The sequence below is a fragment of the Maylandia zebra genome, linkage group LG22 (assembly GCF_041146795.1).
Source record: "Maylandia zebra isolate NMK-2024a linkage group LG22, Mzebra_GT3a, whole genome shotgun sequence".
Classification (NCBI taxonomy): Eukaryota; Metazoa; Chordata; class Actinopteri; order Cichliformes; family Cichlidae; genus Maylandia; species Maylandia zebra.
In genome coordinates, this window is record NC_135187.1 from 36,848,010 (window position 1) to 36,871,148 (window position 23,139).

Consider the following 23,139-nt stretch of genomic DNA (forward strand, 5'->3'; position numbering starts at 1 on the left):
GTGCCTGGTTTACAACAACCACGATGACTCGGATCATTTGGAAATGACGTCTGAAACCATCAGCAGAACCTCCGAAGCCCTCGAACACGACAGAGGGAGGACTCTAATATACAGGTGCTGGACAAAGAACATCATCAAAAAGTTGATTTATTATTATGATTATGATTATTCCATTGAAAAAGAGAAAGTTGCTGCAGGTGTAATGAGAGCCCAGGTTGCTCTGCTCATTCAAAGTACAAGAATATGGTCCAGCAACCTTAGATACAGATTTTGGTGAATCCCTCTGTACTCGACACTTCCATGTTGCTACAGGACTTTTGCTTCTGTTCTTCTCTGGACGTTCCCGTGGTGTATATGCTTCCACTCTTGTGTGTTATGTCCTTTCTATGTAACTACAGTTTAAAACTCTGATAACATCGACTGTGATTATTCATTCAAAACAGTTTTAATTAGTTTGATGACAACGCATCACAAAGGAACAGCAGTCATTTATCGATATGTAGGAGTCAGTATATCTCAGTTTCAGTGAAACATTCATTTGATCATCATCTTATCGTGTGTAGTTGAGGCTGTGGAGGAAAGAAAAAGATTAGTTGTCTCCAATCTGGAATCCAGACTGATGAGGTGCACTGCTTCTATCCAGCGTGTCAGCGATGCAGCAGCTTTATCGTTTGCACTGAATCGTGTTCATGGAGCTGTTGAGCTCCACCAGATGGCGCTCTTGCATCTGTGACGTTAACTCTGGGAAAACTAAAGAAAAAGGATGTAGACTGAAGAGTCCATCAACTGTTGTAGACCACGACAAACTAACACAATACAGACATAAAGGGTCGATTTTTAAATTACGCCCATATTTTGAAAACATTTGTTAAAAAGAAAAAAAATCTATGGTGGATTTAGCCTTCATATTTTAACACACACACACACACACACACACACACACACACACACACACACACACACACACACACACACACCTGTAATATGTTGCCTTTTGCTATGACAACATTGTGAACAGAAGAGATGACTCTGATTAATGGCTCGTCCTTCAGCAGATGAACACACGGCGCCGTATCAAAGCACCTGCACCGTGGTTGTTAAATTTATCTATGTTTTTGACAGATATCCATCCATCCATTTGCGTCCGCTGATCCTTTTCAGGGTCGCGGGGGGCGCTGGAGCCTATCCCAGCTGTCATAGGGCGAGAGGCGGGGTCCACCCGGGACATGTCGCAGGGCCAACACACAGACACAGATAATCATAATTTACAAATTTTACCACACATGTCAGCACGTTTAGAACGGGCAGACGATGGTAACGGTGAGCAGGTCATACTCCCCCCTCAGGCCAGGTCTTCAGGTTTCCCACAAAATCATCTTTAGGGTTTACAGAGGATCATCCAAACAACAGCAAACAGTGAGTGAGTGGCGGTTGTCCTCTGACCTCTGAGAAAGGCCAGAATGCTTCAAGCTGATTGGACGGCAGCCGTAACTCATTTACAACAAGGTGTCTGTCAATCCACAGCTGGAGTGAACAGCACCGTCCTGCCTTGTACCCACGGTTCAGGCTGCTGGTGGTGGTTCACTACTGTGGGCTCCTTGGTACCAACTGAGCAGACTTTAAACGTGACAGCCTGCCTGGATGTTGCTGCTGACCATTTCATAAGAGTCATCATGTTCAGAGGATGTTAGATCATCTCAAACTGCTCTCACTGAGATGTTCAAACAGTCTTTTGAATCCTCACAGTGAGTTAGCTGCACTGAGACGTCCTCTGACACAGCCTTCGCTCACTCACTCTGTTCCCTGTCAAAACATAGCTTATCTCAGCTAGCTATGGTTGATCCAGTCTTGTCATTATGTAGTTAAAGAGATTACTTATCTCAGTGGGAAAGGTGCTCTTGACATCACTTACATGCATGTGGAAGCATGTGACCACCGAGACTGTAGCAAAGTTATTTGGAAATATGTGGATAACTGTGTTAATCTGTCTGTGGTATCAGACTTGGTGTGTAATCAGAGTAATAACCTGTAATATTAAACATTTGAAAATGTGGTGTCAAATCTCTAAAGATCTGTTAACAGGTAAACATAAGATGGCTCAACGCTGTGTGTGGGGACGGTTGGTGGAAACATTTTGTGTGGACCTGCCGGTGCATTTTATTTACGGAATAAATGAAACGTGCTGGTGGTGAGAAATCAGAGCATTACAGAAGATGGCAAACCATCTTCAATAAGTCAATAACTGTTCGTCTCTATGAGTTTGTCCAGCACAGTCGCAGGACCGGAGCTGTAAGACTGTTTAGTGTCAGTGATCATTCAAATAAGAATAGTATTGTTATCCTCGTGTTTGCCTTCTTTCTGTTTCTCAGCCTTTTTCTCTACAAAGACTTCTGAGAGAAGCACGCTGCCTTCCAAGTGCTACGCTGTACATTTGCAGTGATTGGTGACTCGAGGCTCGACGATTTATGTTCACTGCCAGCAGCACGAACGTCTCGTTTTCATGGGCACAGGCAGAGCCATTAAAGCCAGGCAACAGGTCGTCCTGAGGGACCAGCTTTGCTCCAGTGAGTCCTTCACACGAGCCGGGCTGCTTGGATGTCGGCTGGTTGGCTTTTGTCTGCTGATGTGTTCCTCTTCCAACTGCACGCCACCGAAATACTGCCATCAGGTTAATTACACAAAAACCCTCATCTACACAATGAAAGCTGCTCTACAGACCGTATGAAAACACATTCTGATAAAAACAGCTTGAAAGTGTCTTCTTTTAATCTGAAAGGGGAAAAATGCAGGAAGTATCCAAAAGACCTGAGATGCTGATGTTTGATATCCTAAACACAGTTTAGCAAAGCTGCTTTGGAGAGACACTGGTTAACAAATGTATTTCACCACAACTGCCTCAAATTGACAGTACTGGTCATTTATTTTTTATTATTCATCAACTTTTGTTCCTGAAATTAATTTCTTGATTATTTCTGGCATCTTGGAGAAGTCCAGCGTGCCAGCTCAAACTCAGATATAAAAACATATCAAGTTAATGTCTAATAAATACCAACATCAGTTTTAGTTTTATGGAAGTTTCTACAATATTTAATCACTGGAGGTCCTGTGTGTCCTCAGAAACGTCTGCTCCCTTTGGAACCAGACAGACGACCCTGTTCTGTTTTCTGTCTCATTATGAGAACCACAGCAGGTTTAATGACCTCATTAAAATGTTCCCCTGCACTGACCGTTAGCTCTGGTGTGTCCGACAGTGACACCGGCAGGTTCTCCATCGATCCCAGTTTGATTTTTTTGCCCCTGATGCTCATCACAGCTCTTTTATCTCTTAAACTCTCTCAGATTTTCTTCACAGACCGTTTAACTCCCTGCTCTTACATGTAACTGATGGACGTACATGAAAGAAGTGGCCATTGTTAGAGGACCAGCTCACTACTGTGGCTCCATAGTGCAGTGTTTTACACATTTGGCTAAGAAGCAAAAGATCCCCAGTTTACTCCAGTATCACTCCAAGGAGTGACAAATATATTGGGGCTTATGTCAAGTAGGACTCTGTGATCAGAACTTTGAAGCATCTTTTTCAGAAAGCCCATTGGCACAGGAAACTTTCTTGTAGTGACTGTTGACTCGTGGCTGGCTGCTCATCTAAACTCAGGCAGCTAAAGCATGTCCCAGCTGTCAAACTCACTCCAAACGTAAACATCGATAGTTCTGAGATGTTAGAATGAAGCTGTGATGACTCATCTCTGGCCACTCTGGAGCAGCAGGAACAGAGAACTGCTGCACTGGGGAAACGGCGGCTGGAGACCAAATGATGGCGCTCTGTGCAGCAAAGCCATGATGCTGTCGCTTTGAACACTGACACCAGGTCTGTGCAAATCCCTAATGTAAAGCTGTGTTGCATTTGCAGTGAACTCGGGTTGATTGCAATGTGCTTGCAGTCTATCTGCATTTATATTTTAGATGGCAGTTATTTGGAGACACACTGACAACCACAAGACAACCAGTGAGTGCAATCAGCCGATGATCGCATGTGCTCACCAAGAGTTTGGGGTGTTGCACGCTCTGGATAACTTTTGGTCTCTGACAACCAAAAGCTCAAAGCTCACTGATTCTTCCCTGTCACAAAGAGTTTCTGGTTTCATGTGTCTTTAGTCAATTTAGTAAGAAATTAGGTGATTTAAAAAAACATCTGGACTGAGCATCTTATTCACGTCACATCTTTCTTAGGCTACGTTCACTCTGCAGGTCTTGATGCTCAAATCTGATTTTTTTGTCTGCTCGTTCACACGACAAATAAAATGCGACAGCAAACGCGCTCTAGTGTGAACGCTCAGAGCGGCCGCGTGCACAAAAGAAGACGTCACACACGACGCTCTGTTTAGACCCAGAGCAACAGGATGTGTGACTGATGGCCTTAATGTAAAGACTTCAGACTTCACGTTTCCCAGTTTTGCTTTAAGTTATAAAGTTTTGTTATTTACATTTGTCCTAATAATGATCCTTACTGCTGTTTCAGAGGAGCGCTGCTTCTAGCTGCAGATTTCTGTCAGAATCTGCAGATTATACAGTACAAAGAAAATGTTCACGTTTCTCCAACGCTGTCTTCCCAGCAGTTTCCCTGGATAGAAGCGTTCACCATGTCGGGCGCTGATAGTCGGCGTCTGTCTTGTGTCGGTGACGTAAAAGACGGATTTAATGCGACGTGACTGTTCAAACAGCAGTCGCTTTCTAAAACATCAGATATGTATCGGATTCAGCACCACATACCAAAGTGACCCAGATCGGATTTGAAGATATCGGATTTGTGCCGTTCACACCGTCACACCATGATGGGATAGATGGTCGCAGAGGGTCAGAGAAGTCGGATTTGATGCGCTTTCCCCTGCAGTGTGAACGCAGCCTAAGACCTTTTTCACATCAGCAACTGATTGTCCAACTGTAAACAGACACACAGTTTAATTTGTCACCATGGAAAGACAGGAAAGAACAGTCTGGAGCATTGGATAATACAACATAAACCTCACAGAGTAGTAGAGTTACTGTACACATCCACATGGGTTTAGTAGTCAGAACCACACTACTCACAAAACCAGTGTTAGCTGTTTATCACTGCGACCCTGAAGCATCAACATGTGCATGTCATTATTAACATGTACAAAAATGACAGGCAGTCGAAACAGGAAGAGAGCGCTGAGCGGAAACTTTGTGTGCAGGAACACAGAGGTGTGGCAGCGAGCTCAACATCATGTTGTAGCGATGCTCAGACCGTCCACTCAGCTGACGCTCACATCAGCCACTTGTCCTTCTCTTTGTTGAAGTTCTCTGCCCACTGGCGTGTTAGCTCCAAGTAGTGGTCTGGTTGGTTAGGCTGATAATCTAGATACAAACGGGTCACAGTTTTCTTGGGCGTAGCCTTCTCTATTTGTGTGCCTTCGTGCCACTGGTTGAAGGACGTAATGGTGACGATTTCTGGACGGACAGACAAAGCTGCCTGCAGGGACGTCTCATAGTAACGTCCGTTAACACGGTTCCTGGTGTTATGGTTGTTCCACGGTCGAACGGCAGTATCCACGTACCCGGGACCAACGCTTGGGATGAACAGCAAATTGTTTGCGTCACAGAACGCCTTGATGGCCTTCCAGTTCTGGTGAGACGAGCCAAACGAGAAGCCGTTCGAGGCAAAGTACGTGTACATGCCGTCAAAGCCGCTGGCTAGGATGTCGTATTTGTGACGTTCCTCGACAATGAGTGCAACAAAAATCCCATCGTAAGGCGTGCCTCTAACGCTGCGGGAGCCTTTAGCTGTCAGAAGTTCTGCCCAGGACTCGGGCGGTGTCAGGTAGGAGTCGTAGATGTAAAACAGAGGCAGTACTCGCCCGGTGCTCGACTTGAATTTGTAGAAGGCGCCATGTTTTCCATACCTGAGAAAAATGAGACGTGTTAAGCTGCTGTATTCAGTTCAATTCAATCTGATTGATGCAGCGCCAAATCACAACTACACTCGCCTCAAGGTTCTTTATACTGAAAGGTAGATCCTAGAATAATACATACAGAGAAAAACCCAACAATCATATGACCCCCTATGAGCAGCACTTTGGCGACAGTGGGAAGGAAAAACTCCCTTTTAACAGGAAGAAACCTCCGGCAGAACCAGGCTCAGGGAGGGGCGGTTGATGTGATTTATAAGGAGGGCGGTGCCACCAAATGAACGAATCACAGCATGTTTCTGAAGCGTCTTTCTGGTTCACTTTGCAAATATATGTGAGCTGTCTAACATATAAACAGGACAGGAAATCAGACACTTCATGGGTCCTCTGGTCAGCTGATCCAGGGTCAGTACACCAGCCTAGACGCCTATTTTGTCCAAACCTTGTTGTGGCGGGGTGTGGTCTGCGGTGCCGCTGCAGGGGTGTCGGCGGCACCGCGACTTGCACGGCATCTGCAATCACGCCTCAAAAGTCAGTCAGCACGCCTCTGTGCTGACTGTTTAATATTGTCGTTGTTCATGTGTATGTTTGTGTGCGAGCTGAAAAGCTGCAGCCGTGTTCGTAACAACAACTGTGAATAAAGAGGTAGATGCTGCAAAGCATGAACGTGCGGACGGGTCTGCGTCTGATGCCTACACTTTTTTCATGGTGTGTTTAACATGTTGGAGTCTAACACATCATGAGCTTTACTGACTCGAGTTTGTGTCCTAATATGCAGATGGTCATCGCAGCGGTTTTCACACAAATATCGGTGCCAATATTTTTGGGAAATCAAAAGTAAAGGATTTGTACCAATGATCTTATAATATTGCACTTTAAAAACGACTTTCTATGATGCTTGACTTCTGCAAACACTGCAGTACTATGAAACCGCAGAACAAAGGTTTGTTTCAGTCATTTTTAATCAGTTGAAGGAGCAGAAACCTGCTGATCTGTGACAGCACAGTCTGGGCATTTATATTTAATGACTTGTTCCTCATCTATCAGGGTTCATGTTCCATCACATGTGTGGGCTTTTAATGTTAGCACCAACTGACACAGACAGCTTGATCATTCAGAGGTAATGGGACTCACAGAAAAACAGCTTACTTGTCAATAATGTATTTGATGTTGTCATACATGCTCTGGTCCGTCCGGCCCTTGTATGGCTGTATGTGAAAAGCCACCTGTGCATGAACACATGACAATACAGACGTTACTGAAAAGCAGCACCTGAATCCACAAAGACCTGGGAAAGAATAGTTAAAGAGGTGAAAGTGTTTCTTTTCTGTTTCTTATGAACTGCCAGAAAAGAGGAAAGACTGAGTTAGTACCTGTAATCATGGCAGCGAGCTGCAGCATCTCTGCTGTCACTGCGTACCCTCTCTGCAGATACCACATCTTAAACGTGTGTTTGCCTAATTACCAAACTATTTAACATCATGCCAATGCTGTCTGCTGTCCTTGTTTGAAACATTGTAACTGTAGCTGTGCTGTGTTTGATGAACCATGAAAGATGTGCTTTGAACAGTAACAAGTAGCTGCAAAGAGCTGCTGATAAACAGAGGAAGTGTAGTTTGAGTTTAAGTCAGTGGGTAAGTTATTAGTAAAATGTTGGAAACATGCCTGATACATTTATCCTTCTTACAAAACTGCTTTGGTTTCACAAAGACACGACTACAGTGATTATTCTGAACCAGCTGTTTTACACTAATGTGTCACCACATGTGTTGAGCTCAGGAAACGTGAGGTGGACACAGTGAAGAAAGCTGGCAGAACAAAGTCTGAGCATGCTTTCATTTATGCAGAACATTACCTGCTGATAAACACACAGAAAGAAAAGCAGGGGAGTGTTTCCTCTGTTGTAGAGACAGAAGGATAGAGAACAGCAGGCAGAGCCCAAGTTTCTCTGGCTGCATGCTGAGCATGCTGGGACAGAGAGGGAGGAGCAGCAGACATGGCCTGGACCGTCACCACGTCTGCCAACACAATCAGGTGACTGAGTAACAGCTATAACCTAAACAGAGTATGTACCTCTCCACCATAGTGGTATAACTTCATGCCTTCACAGACAGCAGGGTGTTTTGTTCTGTGGCAGGAGTGTGAGCTGACTGATGGATGCTCTCTGTCAGCCTGAAACAACTGTGCTACGCTTGTTTTGCTGCAGGTCTCAAACAGCGAAGCAGGGAGAGAGCTGTCGAGCCGTGAACAGCCAACGCTCGCCGCCCACTCCATCTTTTAAAAAGAGGCTTCAAGGTCTTTGTAAACAGTTTCCATAGCAACGTGGTAGCGTTTGGCACTCAAGCTCAGCTTGTCAACAATCTTGACTGGTTAGAAATGATGCCAGCGAGGCAAGACTGTATTCACTGTGGAAAGGGCTTTGTTTGCTCACATCAGCTTGTGCAGAGACACATCGGTGTCTCTGCACAAGAAGAAATGTGAACGAGACAAAAGATGAAGCATGAAGGGCGTCTGCTGCCTGGAACTGTTGTCATTTTTGTAAACTTCCTTTGCCGTCCATCCCCAAAGTTTCTCAGTTGGATTTAGATCAGATCAAATCACTTTTATTGTCACATCACATGTGCAGGTACATTGGTACAGCACATGTGAGTGAAATTCTTGTGTGCGAGCTTCACAAGCAACAGAGTTGTGCAAATACAATAATGTAAACAAGCAAAATACAAGAATGGCTACATCTGAAACTAATAAATATATGTACAATATATAATAGTATATGCATTTCTGGATGTGTATACTAAATATTTTTCTACGTGTGTGTGTGTGTGTGTGTGTGTGTGTGTGTGTGTGTGTGTGTGTACACATATTTTACAAATTAAATAGAGTAAACAATAAATAAAATATATAAAAATATACAGATCAGAGGAACATGCAGGATGGTCCCAAACAGTGATGTTATTCTCCTGCAAGTAGTCCCTCGTCCTGTGGGCATTGTGTACTGCAGCATTGTCCTGTTGAAAAACCCAGTGATTACCACACAAAGCAGTGATAGTGTGGGAAGATGACTACGTTTCTCTTCTCTCCCTTTTCAGGATGAAGGTTGAACCTCTGCTTGATGGGTGCAGTGACTGCAGGGTGACAGAGGATGATATTCAGGCCAGCCTCAGAAACATCTTTCATTACTGCTTCGGTTGGGTCTTGGGTTTTGGGCAACGGCGGTCTTGTGACTCAGACAAACTACTGACTTTATTTTCAGTGTCGATTGCAAAGAACGTAAACTCAGCCCTGAGTCGTATCACAGGGTCCACGTCCTTGCAATCAGATAGATCCACATCCCCAACAAACTTTGTTGGGATGGTTCACAGTGTAGCGAACATTTTAAAGGACTTTACAAAGACCTTAGCTCCCCCTTTTGTAGATGGTGAGAGTCGCAGCTACAGCATTGTTGACTCGCCAAACTCTGAGGAAGATGACGACTTTAAACCAGAGTCTGCAGAGACTTTTAAAAGCACACAGACTCCAGCTTGTGTAGGTGAGGGAGATGTGGGTAGCGAGGGCAACAGTGATGCATTTCAAATCACTGATGTCCAAAATCTTGACCGTGAGAGTTCAGAGAGTGAAGAAAAATGTAGCGACGCCCCGCAGTGCTCGTCTGGGGCGCTTCCTGCGCCCGCAGAGACCGATACCTTTCTCACTTTGTGTCTTGCAAATTTAGTCGCTCACGTTTCTGAGAAAACACAAACAACTGCTGTAAAGCTGAATTTTCAGCAGATAGTGACTGATATAAGAGGGAAGATTGGGGGAGACTTGACTCCTCTAAAAACTGTAAAAAACTTGTACATCATAATGTACAAAGACCTGTGTCGCATATTTGGATCCAAATACGTGCTTCAGTTTGTGATGGAAAAGGGTGACGCGACTTTTGTAGCAGCCGTTGTGGAGCTATTAAAAGCAGAGCTAAAAGCATCGAGCGGCTCCGGTCACGCGCTGAGACGTTTAGAAAGTAACAAAAGCGTTTCTCCAGCCAGTGAGAACAAAACGCAACAATCTGCCAGTGAGGACAACGCACAAAATGGATCCACAGGTTCCCAGAAAGACAGGCCGAGAAACTGTGTCGTTAGGGCCCTCGCTTCTTTTTGTAGATCTTTGAGGAGGCTGTTCAGTTGCTGCATGAGCAGCGAGTCAGAAACAGAGTGATTATCTTCATAATTACTCAATGGATCCAGGTAAGTCAGTCCCAAGAGGTGGATTCTGTTCATGTGGACGTAGCGTTCACAGCGGGAGAAAACGCTGTGAACGCTACGTCCACATGAACAGAATCCACCTTCAGGTACCTTCATAATGTTACAACAGTTACAATCCTCTTTTCAGAACATTTGCAGCCGTTTCAGTGTTTGTAACAAACGCTGTTATTTAACACAGGTTGCGGCAGAAGACCTCCCCTCATCGAGCCCGGTTCTGCCGGAGGTTTCTTCCTGTTAAAGGGAGTTTTTCCTTCCCACCGTCGCCTTGTGCTTGCTCAGAGGGGGTGGTCTGATTGTCAGGGCTTTGTCCCCAAACTGCAGGGTCTTTAAAGGCCTTGCAGTATTGAGTAGACAGTCAGACCAAAGGACAGGGTTGCAAATCTGACTCCATCATATACGGATTTTGAAAGGAGGGTTGTAACAGCAGCGGCTCTGTGGGGCCTCTCATAGTGCAGACATGCACTTTGATCGGACACTCTAAATTACTCACAGAATTTTCTTCTTAATTTGGAAATAAAATGAGCAGAAAATGAAACAAATGTGTTTGTCAGATCATTTAATTGTTAAATGTGTATAATGGTTTGTAGTCTCATCAGTCACAATGTAGAGACAATCGCACAAACTCGATTTAGTCAGAGCACTTTGAGTTGGTTTTGTCATTGTAGGTTAAATGTAGATATTTATTCTAGATATTGGGCACAAAGGCGTCCTCAGCTCTGTAACAGAGAGGTGTTGGCTCAGTGTGGAAATGTCCTGATGACATCAGTACTTTTGATTCTAGCCTGACTGATCAAGTTCCAGTTAAAGGGTTTTGACTGTCTTGAGAGACGGCACATTGTAGACAGAGACATATTCATCATCCATCTGTCCATCCATCTTCTATTCATCCATCATCCCGCCATCCATCCGTCCATCCATCCATCATCCCTCCCTCCCTCCATCCACCCGTCCATCCATCCATCCTCCCTCCATCATCCCTTCTTCCATCCATCCGTCCATCATCCCTCCGTCATCCATCCATCATCCCTCCATCCATCCATCTTCTATTCATCCATCATCCCTCCGTCCATCCATCCATCCTCCCTCCATCCATCCACCCTTCCATCCATCCATCCATCCATCATCCATCCGTCCATCCATCGATCCATCATCCCTCCCTCTATCCATCCATCCATCTTCTATTCATCCATCATCCTTCCCTCCATCCATCCGTCCATCCATCCTCCGTCCATCATCCCTCTCTCCATCCATCCATCCATCATCCCTCCATCCATCCATGCATCCACCCATCCATCATCCCTCCATCCATCCATGCATCCACCCATCCATCATCCCTCCATCCATCCATCTTCTATTCATCCATCATCCTTCCCTCCATCCATCCGTCCATCCATCCTCCGTCCATCATCCCTCTCTCCATCCATCCATCCATCATCCCTCCATCCATCCATGCATCCATCCATCCATCATCCCTCCATCCATCCATGCATCCACCCATCCATCATCCCTCCATCCATCCATCTTCTATTCATCCATCATCCTTCCCTCCATCCATCCGTCCATCCATCCTCCGTCCATCATCCCTCTCTCCATCCATCCGTCCATCATCCCTCCGTCCATCCATCCATCATCCCTCCATCCATCCATGCATCCACCCATCCATCATCCCTCCATCCATCTTCTATTCATCCATCATCCCTCCATCCATCCCTCCCTCCATCATCCCTCCCTCCATCCATCCGTCCATCTATCCATCATCCCTCCGTCCATCCATCCATCCTCCCTCCATCATCCCTCCCTCCCTACATCCATGTTCTATTCATTCATCATCCCTCCCTCCGTCCATGCATCCACCCATCCATCCTCCGCTTATCCAATTCAGTGCCGTGAGGGGATGGAAACTTTCCCATCTACCACATTCACACCACAATCACTAATGAACCAAACCCCACTAACTGCATGTGGGTTCTCTCCGGAGTACCTGAAGAGAACCCACACAGACACAGGGAGAACATTCTACACATAAAGGCCCAGCTCAGGGGATGGAGTCTAACTTGGGTGCTGATCACCTAAAGCATCCTATATTCTGCACAAGGCCATTTTTCTTATTGAGCCTTAAAGCTTCATGAAAAGCAGCTGTAGACTGTTTGTCAGTACAGCTTTTATTTTGCCGTTCCAGTTTCCAGACAGTGTCAATGCCAGCACTTTATTTAGCAACATAGCACCCAGCTCAATAGTTAGGAGGTTAGTTAGATTGTGTAACACTGGAGGGGATCCTGTGTCTGTAAAATGTCATTTCTGTGACACGTTCATATAGTGGCAGAGGGGCAGACAGTTTCCTGCTGCGTCTTTTTCATTGCATCACAGGACAAGCAGCTCCCAAACATATGCATATGACATGTGCAGAGAAAGCAAACACAGATAAACTTGTATTTTGTTAGCAGCAGCTCTGGAGCACTGAATCATGAAAGCATTAGTGCTCAGGTCAGCTGTGAGATACACACTGTTGTGTAAGTCTGACTAACACTCACAAAGAGACCCAGTTCTCAAACTAAGACTTCCATATAAGGAAGCATGAAAAGTAGACCAAGAGAAAGCTTTTCTGTCCTCCACACGGGGCTCTGCTCATTTTGCCACTGCTGTCTCGAGCACCTTCAACATTTAATGGCTTTATGGTATCTGACAGCCGCTAGTGCTAAAGGAGCTCTGACCTTGTTTCAGTTGGAGCTGAGAAAGAGAAAAGCTGAGACATGTCTGAGAGGTGAATGCCAGCCTCTGATGGCAGCGCAGTAAAGAGGAAGCTCCTTCAGTGACCTCCAGCACAATGCTTTGCAAGAAAGCTGCTAAAGGTGGACACAACAGACCTGAGGCAAAAAGACACAGCTGAGGACAACCTTGCTATGATGAGGAGGAGATACAAGCATCTGGTGATGTTTGCCGAAAAGTCAACAAATGAAAACGAGCACTCGCTCATTAAACTCGTATGACAGCTGGACTGTAAATGGTAATGATGGCGAAGGAGGGCTTTAAGCAGCCGATGCACCCGAGATCATGCAGTTAAAGGTTAGGCTGTAGTTCTTATTTCTGTTAAAGTGTAAAAGCAAAGTTCAAGTGAAACGGCTCATTTTGTGCTTTCATTTGACTGATGTTGTCTAATACTGTTGCAGTGTAATGCTTCTCACTGCCAGCACTGGCTGCTTGCTGCTGGAACATTGTGGCACACTTTGGATGAGGAGGTCTACATCGCTGACAGTAACTCCTGAGAAAAGGAGGACGGACTCTTCATTTTGTTAATAAATAAATGCTACTGACTGCAAGCTATAATCACCAATACAATGTTCAGTAGTCTTTAAATTATGGACAGGCAGCAGTCAATATTAGAAAGCCTCGAAAGGACAAAATTATATACATGTTTTTTATATGTCGTTTGCACAAAAAACCAAAACAAACAAACAAATAAAGGACTAACTCTTCGTACAGTGCAATAAATGAATTTTCAATAAAAGCTGTAAATTTGTAGTCTCGGATAGATTTTACAGGTTATTATGGGTGAACATAGGCGCCAAACTCTGAAATGAATAAAGACTATATTTTGTTAAATCTCAATTGTGGGTCACGTAAAAGCCATGGCCACAATAAAACCTGATGACACTCCGCCTGTGTTGGGAGGGAGAACCTAACTAGGCCCTCTGACTGCAGAAAACATGCTTTTCACACACGGTTTACCTGCAAGCTACTGTTTGTGGAGTGAACGCTGAAAAACTGGACTTTCAAGAACAGACGGAGGGAAAACTGACGAGCACACTGAGGCAAACCTAGCAAACACAAAGCAGTTCACAGTGGTTCACATATATGCTTTGTGTAGGAATACCTCAAAGATCTTCAACAGCATGTTATAATATATATATGATCAATGAATACACAAGTGAATTTTACTTTGTAATTCTCTGTTAGCACAGCAGGCTCATCCCCCAGTGTGCGAGCGTCTAAGAGCAGTATATGCAGTGACACGTTCACAGTGAAATACACAGTGTTGGGGAGTAACAGAGTACATGTACCGCCGTTACGTATTTAAAATACAAAATATGAGTAACTGTATTCAGTTACAGTTACCGTTTAAAAAGGTGGTATTCAGAATACAGTTACTTTGCTGAAATAAATGGATTACACAGCGGTCTTCTCCTGTTTCATATGTTCGGCTATGTCCTCTCTGTTTTTGGTTTCCACGCTGGTGGAAACCCAAACAAACACACATTAAGAGGCTCTAATGTCTGTGCCTCAGTCTCAGGCCCACGTCACCTCTACTCGCGGCCGCATAATGACGTGAAGAAACATTTTTTAAAATAATTATCCAAAAATGATTTAATATGAAGGCAACAGGCAGAGTGTTACAGGCATCGCCCTGAAGAGTGTAGCCTGATGGGCAGTGAAGCCCAGCTGTGAGTAAGCTGTTAAGACTCGACTGTTTCCTCTGAAACAATAAGCTCCGTATGAGCAGCCTTTCAACGCCTCTCTCTGTCTCTCACTAGCAAAGTTGACCCAGACAACAAAGTGAAGCTAGTTTTCGGCTACGAGCCGACACGAACCCGACGTATTAGTCAGAGGCCCCTTTACTACGGCTCGGAGCCGCGGACCTGATTTCTATACGAGATCACTGCAAAAATGGCGAGTAACCTTCAGTAATAGTAATAAATCACAGCAACATTCATGTAGCTGTAAAAAGCATGATAATATATTAAGTAATCCAAATTATTCAGAATCAGTTACTCTCATTGAGTAACGTAACAGAGTACGTTACAGAATACATTTTGGGGCATGTAATCTGTAATCTGTAGTGGAGTACATCATATCTTTATTCTCTTCCCCCTCCCTCTTTCTTAAATAGATAACTATCATATCTGATATCATATCTCACAGTACAATAATATTGAACGGGTTGCATTGTTGTATTTTGTCATGTTTCTCAGGTCTTTGTCTGAATTTCTACGAACATTATTGCTAAGGATTGTCTTATTGCATTGGAGTATAATAATAATAATAATAAATATGTACACTTGGGTTTTAAGGGGTATTTATTATTTTCTTCTTTTTTTGGGTTGTATGGAAGCCCCAAACGCAATTTCATTGTTCTTGACAATGACAATAAATAAATACTACTACTACATTTTAAAAGTAACCTTCCCAACACTGGAAATACCTAATCAACAAAATCAATGTCACAGCTGAATTCTTCACTCACACTGCGTTTCTGCAGATACTAGTTTGAGGTATTCGAGTATTTCAGTATATTCGATGTGTAACACCTGTTCTATGTTCAAGGTAACCGGAGTTGCTTTTGGCTCTTTGGCGAGTGACAGAATGCGGGCCATTAATGTTTGGGTACAAAAAGAAAACCTTTTAAAATAATCTGTCACTCTGACCACGTCCAATATTTCTGCACCTACAGACACTGAAATGTGTTTCTAAACCTTCTCAGCTGCATATACGTATATCTGTGTACGTATATGCAACTACGTAAATACTTAGAGTATGTAAGTACTCTTACTTTTAGCATGTTTGTCATTATTCTGTGCCTCCATATTTATAAAGCATGATATAAATCACATTATAGATACAGGACTTGTACAGTGTATCCTCAGCCTTGATACTTATCTGGAAGACTCTAAAAGACTCTAAAAGTCTTCTAAAGTCTTCTAGACTCTAACCCCTCTACACGTTCATCAATTCTTTTTATTAAGTGTTATCTTTCTGCTCTTCAGGTTGATGATGTCTAAATAATCACAAAGTCAAAGTGTGACCACAAAGCTGATTTTTAAGAGATTCAAATCAATACTGTTCTTAACATTAACAGTCAGGAAACACTGGCAAGCCATCTAGAAATTCAGTAAATCGTCAGAAAGGGGAAAACATACCGGTTGTCTCACCAGTTACCTTGATGCTGTGCCTGTGGGCAGCGTCCATAACGGTAGGAACGAGGTCCTCTGTGGGCTCCCCGTGGTCGTCCCCCACCCCTGGAGGATACCAGGACAAAACCAGCACTCCTTCAAAGACAGCAAAGCAAAAGGAAAGGAGGATGAAGACTGTACAGTTAGCGCTCACTGTAGTGAATGAGATTCAGACAAGCGAAAAACAGGCGATATCAGAACTTCCAGTCAGTGCTCCTGTAACAAACCCACAGCAGACCCGGGTGCACGTTCATGGTTTGCAGCATATTTTATTAATGCTTTGACGGTTGCTGTACATCCACACACAGAGCTGCAGCTCAACATAACAACAACCACTATCACAGCACCCGGTGCAATACTTAAGTCGGCAGGGCACGATTGCGGATGCCGTGCAGGTGTGTCCGCCTTCCCTGCACAGCACTGCAGGCAATGCCCCGCCACATACCCCCATTGCCCAACTGAGGCCAGGGAGCCATCCGGCCGAACCTACTCCCCTCCCTCCGTGAGCGGGAGAGGGAAAATCGGCCCGGAGCGACAGCGTCCCCACCCCTGGTCCAGCAACAGGGAGGTGTGAGTTCAGGTGCCAGCGCCGCTGGTCCGGTGGTTGGCCGTGTGCAAGCAGTCACCCCGCGGTGGCGGTGTGTGTCGTGAACGGCAACCTTGAGTTGTAATAAAGTATGCTGCCAAGCGTGAACATGCACCCGGGTCTGCTGTGGGTTTGTTACAGCGGTGCTGAAACCCAGGACGGGGACACAGCAGACCCGCGGGCCAGCCGGGGAAGGAGCTGACCCAGATGTTGGCAACATAGCAGGAGCAGGCGGCAGTGTTGTGGTGCTGGCAGGAAGAACTGGAGGACCTGGTTGAGCGCCGCACGCAGAGGATCGCGAGTCTGGCAGCTCAGATGCAGTCCTGGCCAACATGGCCGCCACCCCCACTGGTTGCGACCAGCCAGGACCTGCCACCGCACCCATCCCCACTCCTGGGGTGGGAGCGGCTTGTACCCGGCTGGGGCCTGCGCCTGTTCCTGCTCCCCGGAGGAGGGCCACCGAGCAACCACTGGGTCCACCAACAGCTTACCCAACTGCTCAGCCCGAGTTGGAGGTCAGTGCACGGAGAGCGCGGGAGGAACCTGCCAAGCCGTCGCAGGAAGAGGAGGCGGAGCGTGAGGATCCGTGCCTGCTGGTTGAGGAGGAGGAGAAAGGGGAGGAGCTGCGCGAGGGTTTGCGCCTGCTTGCAGAGGAGGTGCGTGAGGGTCCGCACCTGACAGAGGTGGAGGAGCTGCTCCTAGTGGTGTGCGATACTCCATATTTTGGTATCGATCCCATATCAAGTACATAAGGGCCAGTATCGCCGATACTCAATAAATAAGGTGGATACGCCATTGAATTGCTAAATCTCAATTTATTTTTATGACCTTAAGTGTTTTTTGTGATGTTTCCTTTTTCATTATTAAATAGTTAAAACCCAGGACATAATTAGGACAAAGTAGAAATTATTGTGGCTGCTCTGCGATGCCAGGGCAGGTGAGATGGACTCACCTGCACCGCGTCTACAATCACGCCTCTCTGGCTTAAAACCTGTGCTCTGCTTGTGTTGTTGTTGGTGATGTGTACAGCGGGCGAGCTGCAGAGTTGAATGCAGAGAAATCGTGTGATTATTGTAAGGGTGGACAGCGCACGGGAAGGGCCGGTTCGGGGTGAGCCGGAGGCTGGCGCACCAGCGGGACCTGCCAAGCTGGAGACGGAGGTGCGTGGGGGTCCTGCCACACCCGAGGGCGGTGTGCTGTCCGGTCTAGCCTCTCTTCCAACAGAGCATGCTGCATGGTACTGCACGCCGACCGCCTGCCCAGCTGGGGCCTGGGGCGCCGATGGTCCGGGCCCTCGCCTGCTCGCGGAGGGGAGAGTAGGTTTGGCCCGGCCTCAGGGGCGAAGGGGGTATGTGGCGGGGTGTGTTCTGCGATGCCGCTGCAGGTGAGATGGACTCACCTGCACGGCATGTACAACCACACCTCGCCGGCTTAAAACCTGTGCTCTGCTTGTGTTGTTGTTGATAGTGATGTGTACGGCTGGCAGCGGGAGAGCTGCAGCAGAATGTACTGTAGCCGTGCCACACAGCCGTGTGATCATTGTAAGAATAAATGATGCTGTGAAGCATGAAAATGCCATCGGGTCTGCTGTGGCGGTTTAGTTATCTTTTTCTTTTTTTAATAAAAATGTTACAATAAATTGCGCAAACCAGTTAAAAAATCTAAACAAGCACTGTTGAGAAACTATAATACAAAATTTACAATTAAAATTCTCAACAACAATAAGAGCTGATAAAAATATAAATAATATGTAAACAACAACCCCCAACGCGTCTAAGGCACGTCACGTGACAGCGCACCATCTAAACACAAGAGGTAGGAGGGGAGCAAAGTGTGCCTGCTCTGCGCTGACACAGGTGCAGCGAGTCGCTGGCTGTTTCGTCTTTGCCAAAACGACAGCACCGCAAACAAGAGCGGAACTTAAAGAATCGATCTCACCAGGCTAGTATCGATCCGCCAACTTGGCATTGGTATAATCGATATTTGGATCCGCCCACCACTAGCTGCTCCAGCCGGGAGCAGCGGAAGAGGAGGAGCCTGCTCGGCCGGAGGGCGTGCCGTGCGACTGCCCCGCCAAGTCTGAGGGCGGCATGCTGGCCAGACCGGCCTCATCTCCACCAGAGGCCGGCGCGCCAATTGATCCTACGTCAGCCCAGCCGCCTGTGAGCCGCGACCACCTGCCATGCGACCAACCTCCGGACCAGCTTCGCCAGCGCCGCTGGAGCCGCGGGCGACCACCTGAACTCACACCCCCCTGTCGCCGGACCTGGAGCTGGGGACGCCGACGGTCTCTCTCCCGCTCGCGGGGGGAGGGGATTAGGTTTGGCCGGATGGCTCCCTGGCCTCAGTCGGACGATGGGGGTATGTGGCGGGCGTGGATTGCGGTTCCGTGTATCCGCAATCATGCCCCCCCGACTTAGACTACGTCCACACTAGCCCGGATAGATTTGAAAACGGCGTTTTCGTCTGAAAACGTTTGGCATCCACACAGTCGGCCCAAAACGCTTACGTTCCAGTCCTGCGCAAAAACGAGCGAGAATTAAAGAAAAGCTATCTGGAGCACGTACAAACTGATATTCATCTTTTTTAGGGCTGTCAAAATTGAGAGCAATCAAAACAACTGCCGTATAATGCACTCCGCTATCTTTGTTTAATTGGCCACATGACTGCATCACATGACCAACATGCGTCATCGTTTTCGAAAGTCTGCGTTTTCGTGTGTCCACACTGCGACGGGGCAGCTCCATTTTGAAATGTGTGCGTTTTCGAGAGCGGCGTCTCGGGAGGCCAAAACGGAGAGAAAACGATGTGTTTTCGTTTAAAAACGCATTAGTGTGCCACGATTTGTCGACTAGTCACGATTACGTCGACTATCAAAATCGTCGACGACTGATTTAATAGTCGACGTGTCGTTTGAAGCTTTGTAAGATCCTGAAAGACGCAGGAATAAGTAGCAGGATTTAAGAGTGTAATAACAGACTGAAACAGAAGATGGCAGCACTGCATGTACAAGGATTCCAGCTGCCGTTAAACCCCGAAGAAGAAGAAGAAGCAGCTGTGTCCCAGAATTCATAGCGCGGCCCAGCTCAGTTTCCAACAATGGCGGTAGCTATTTAGTTTTAATATTACTCTTATTATTCTTTCTGGGTCACAAAATAAACGTTTAACATATTTTCAGGCGAGAATGTAGCTGTGCAAACCTCAAATATCTGCTCAGTTTATCAGGACACCACATATTTTCAAAAGCGCTCCGACGTTTTCGGAGACGTCTGTTACCCACTAGCTCGATAGCTAGCCGGGGGCTAGGTCACTAGCGCCGTGAGAACACCGGAATTGTTTTCAAACCCACCGCCGCCTTTCACTACTCAGGTTAAATATATATGAGTCACTTAGATAACTTAAAAATGTTGTTGTTTGGCTTTTTTTTTTGTATTTTATTTGTTCCTGAGTAAATCGGTTTGGCTGAGATTAAAGTTATAGTTTTTACACAGCTGAATAAACGTCAAGCAGACAGCTGATTATCAGAAGTGTGAGATGCTGGAGAATATACTCCGGTGTCCTGTTATATTTTAGATAGAAGGAGTTTATTAAACTTTACCGAAACAATCTGCAAATTTCATTAAAATTGAATAAACTATCATCTTGTCTTTATTTGTAGTTAGCACCTTAAAAGCTTAAAGCTGTAAGCTAATGATAGTTATATAAGAGCAGATGCTGCTGGTGCAATAAGCTGTAGTTTTACGTCCAGTGGATGATGATCTGATTAGTCGACTAATCGCAAAAATAATCGGTGACTAGTCGACTATCAAAATAATCGTTTGTGGCAGCCCTAGTGTGGACGTAGCCTTAAATATTGTACTGGGTCCTGTGTTCAGGTTGTTGGTTGTGTTGAGCTTGCAGCGGGTGTGCTGTGAACTGCAACCTTTGAGTTGTAATAAAGGGCGATCGTGGCTCAAGAGTTTGGAGTTCGTCTTGTGATCGGAAGGTTGCCGGTTCGAGCCCCGGCTCGGACAGTCTCGGTCCTTGTGTCCTTGGGCAAGACGCTTCACCCGGTGCCTACTGGTGGTGGTCAGAGGGCCCGGTAGCGCCAGTGTCCGGCAGCCTCGCCTCTGTCAGTGCGCCCCAGGGTAGCTGTGGCTACACTGTAGTGTAGTGTAGCCACTGTATACACTATACACTGTAGTGATTGTGTATAGTGTAAAGCGCTTTGGGGTCCTTAGGACCAAGTAAAGCTTGCTTTACTTGGGGTCCTTGGGCAGACCCGGGTGCTGTGGGTTTGTTCCAGTTCCTTACTTATATGATATGATCACAAGTTTACAAACCTGGGGTCAACCATCCAAAGCAACGCACGGTGCACAAGAGAAATGAAGACGGTGGAGATTTGTGACAGAAGGAGAGCAGCGAGAGTGAAACAAGGTTTACCAGATGGAAGTGAGAGACTGTGGCACTGATGCAAATACAGGAGGCTCGCCTGAAGATGCTCAAATTTACACATGTTGGTTTGCTTTTTTTATTTTAATTAGAGGGAACTTTCTGTAATATTGATGAAACAATATTTACCATGTAAATCTCCTGATCAGACACTGGTGTTTTATCACCATCTCTAAGCAAACTTGTTATCTTGAAGTTTTGCATGTTTGCATAGAGTCAGTGTGTTCATCCATCCATGTGGAAGAGGCATTTTATTTAGAAAGTGCAGCCTGTGAACACGGTGCCCCTCTAACATACTCCCACAGGACTAGTGCTGCAGACCAAACGGACCGAGATACGCGTGAATAAACCTGATCAGCAGCGTTATGGTGCATATTCATGCATAGTAAATGAAACTGCATTCTTCTAGTTCACCGTGAATAGAGGACAACACTGTTTTACTCTTCACAGCACTGGAAACTTTATATTTTACATTTAATCTGGATACTTTTAGTTATGATAGTTCAACATGAACATGCTTCGTTGCACTTAGCATTCAAAGAGCCGAGACTCTGTCACATACACACAGAGCCAATGTTGCAACAGTGCTTACCCGCTGCGGCCGCTTCTATCTGGGCCATGTGTGACTCTAGCACCTTCGGGTCCCTCGAGCTGTAGGGTCCCAGCTCGGGGTAGAAACTCGAGGCAATGTCATCCGGAGGCGTGTGCTTTCCTTGAGCATGGCTGGCTGCGATCTTTGGGTCCCAGTGTGGCACCAGCACGTGATCCCAGTGGATGTACTTGTTGTCCACGCTGGGAGAGCCGTACCACAGGTAGTAGAAGATGTGGACGTCGTAGAATATGCTGTACTCCCGGTCCGATCTGGTGAAAACCACCTTCGTGTCGCTGCTGCTCATGTGGAACTGACCTGGGGAAACCACCACGTCTTTCACATCCAGCCGCCTCCTCTCTGACCTCTCCCCGATGAAATCCATACCAGGAGCCAGGTCCGAAAAGCCGTCGCTGGGTTTCAGCGTCCTCAGGCCCATCATGGTCCCAAAAATAAAGAGCGTGAAGAGGAAAAGCGCCACCAGCGCTTTCCTGCGCAGCCGAGTCATCGTCGCTGTCCGTGGTTCTGCCGCAGGAAGAACACGCGATCCAGAAGCCAGCGAGGGGCCGACACTGGTTCTCCTCAGCGCCAGCCAGCCATCCTCTCACAGCGTGAACGGGAACAGAGCGGAAACAGGAATGAACGCATTTAGGAGCAGCAGCTGGTGCGTAATGGAGTCTGCGGAACGAAGGATAGCCACTCTGCTTTCACTCCTCAAACCAGGACCCGGGGACATTTTGCTCGATGCTGCTGCAACAGAGCGCCTCCTGCTCGGCCATCACGCTCTCACTGGCGATTCACATCCTCTGCTCTCCGTAGCAAAAACACCGTTCCTCCGTCTCCACTGACAACACAAGCAGTCCGCTCACAGAGGAGCCTCGTTACCTTTGTATTGCATCCAGCCGATGCTCGGCGCTCTCCGCCTGCCTCTCTCTCCTCCGCCGAGCTCCTGCTGCTGCTCCTCCGGTCAGAGACGGGAAAGTGCTCCGGTTCTGTCCCCAAACCGTAAAACAATCAAAGAGAAAAACGAACCTTTTATTTGACTACACAAATAAAAGACGACAGAATGGAGCGTTTGTTTCTTCAGTACTAGCAGCACGGAGACGAGATCAAGCCCGACCGGAAAGACGTGTATGGGGGGCGACCAGTGGGCGACAGAAGCAGGAGGTGGAGCCAAATGATTCTTTACAATAAGAAGACATTTCTCCAGAGGAAGTGTGGCCTGTAGATGTGTTGGCACGTTTGTAGATATAAGATAAGATAAGATAACCTTTATTAGTCCCACACGTGGGAAATTTGTTTTGTCACAGCAGGAAGTGGACAGTGCAAAAGTTATGAGGCAAAAATTAGAATACAATAAGAATAAATACAGTACACAGCTGTACAGAATAGAATAAAATAAAATACTATATACAGTAGA

The 23,139-nt window shown here is 46.2% G+C and overlaps 1 protein-coding gene across 1 annotated transcript; it reads right to left on the reverse strand.

Annotated features, from left to right (window-relative positions):
- Positions 1 to 129: 129 nt before the first annotated feature.
- Positions 130 to 22,876, reverse strand: maneal (mannosidase endo-alpha like). Its single transcript, XM_004561030.4, has 4 exons — positions 21,723 to 22,876; positions 16,100 to 16,209; positions 7,077 to 7,153; positions 130 to 5,921 (listed from the first exon to the last, which is right to left on the reverse strand). Exons 1-4 carry the CDS (start codon positions 22,225 to 22,227, stop codon positions 5,285 to 5,287), a joined length of 1,329 nt encoding a protein of 442 aa, XP_004561087.1. The 5' UTR covers positions 22,228 to 22,876; the 3' UTR covers positions 130 to 5,284.
- Between the last annotated feature and the right edge of the window lie 263 nt (positions 22,877 to 23,139).

Excerpts from the sequence above, each read along its gene's own strand:
- maneal (XM_004561030.4), bottom strand. The coding sequence starts at position 22,227 with ATGACTCGGCTGCGCAGGAAAGCGCTGGTGGCGCTTTTCCTCTTCACG. Across the intron at positions 16,210-21,722 it reads GATAGAAGCGGCCGCAGCGG|GAGTGCTGGTTTTGTCCTGG; the intron begins GTAAGCACTGTT and ends CTGTCTTTGAAG. Across the intron at positions 5,922-7,076 it reads ATCAAATACATTATTGACAA|GTATGGAAAACATGGCGCCT; the intron begins GTAAGCTGTTTT and ends CATTTTTCTCAG.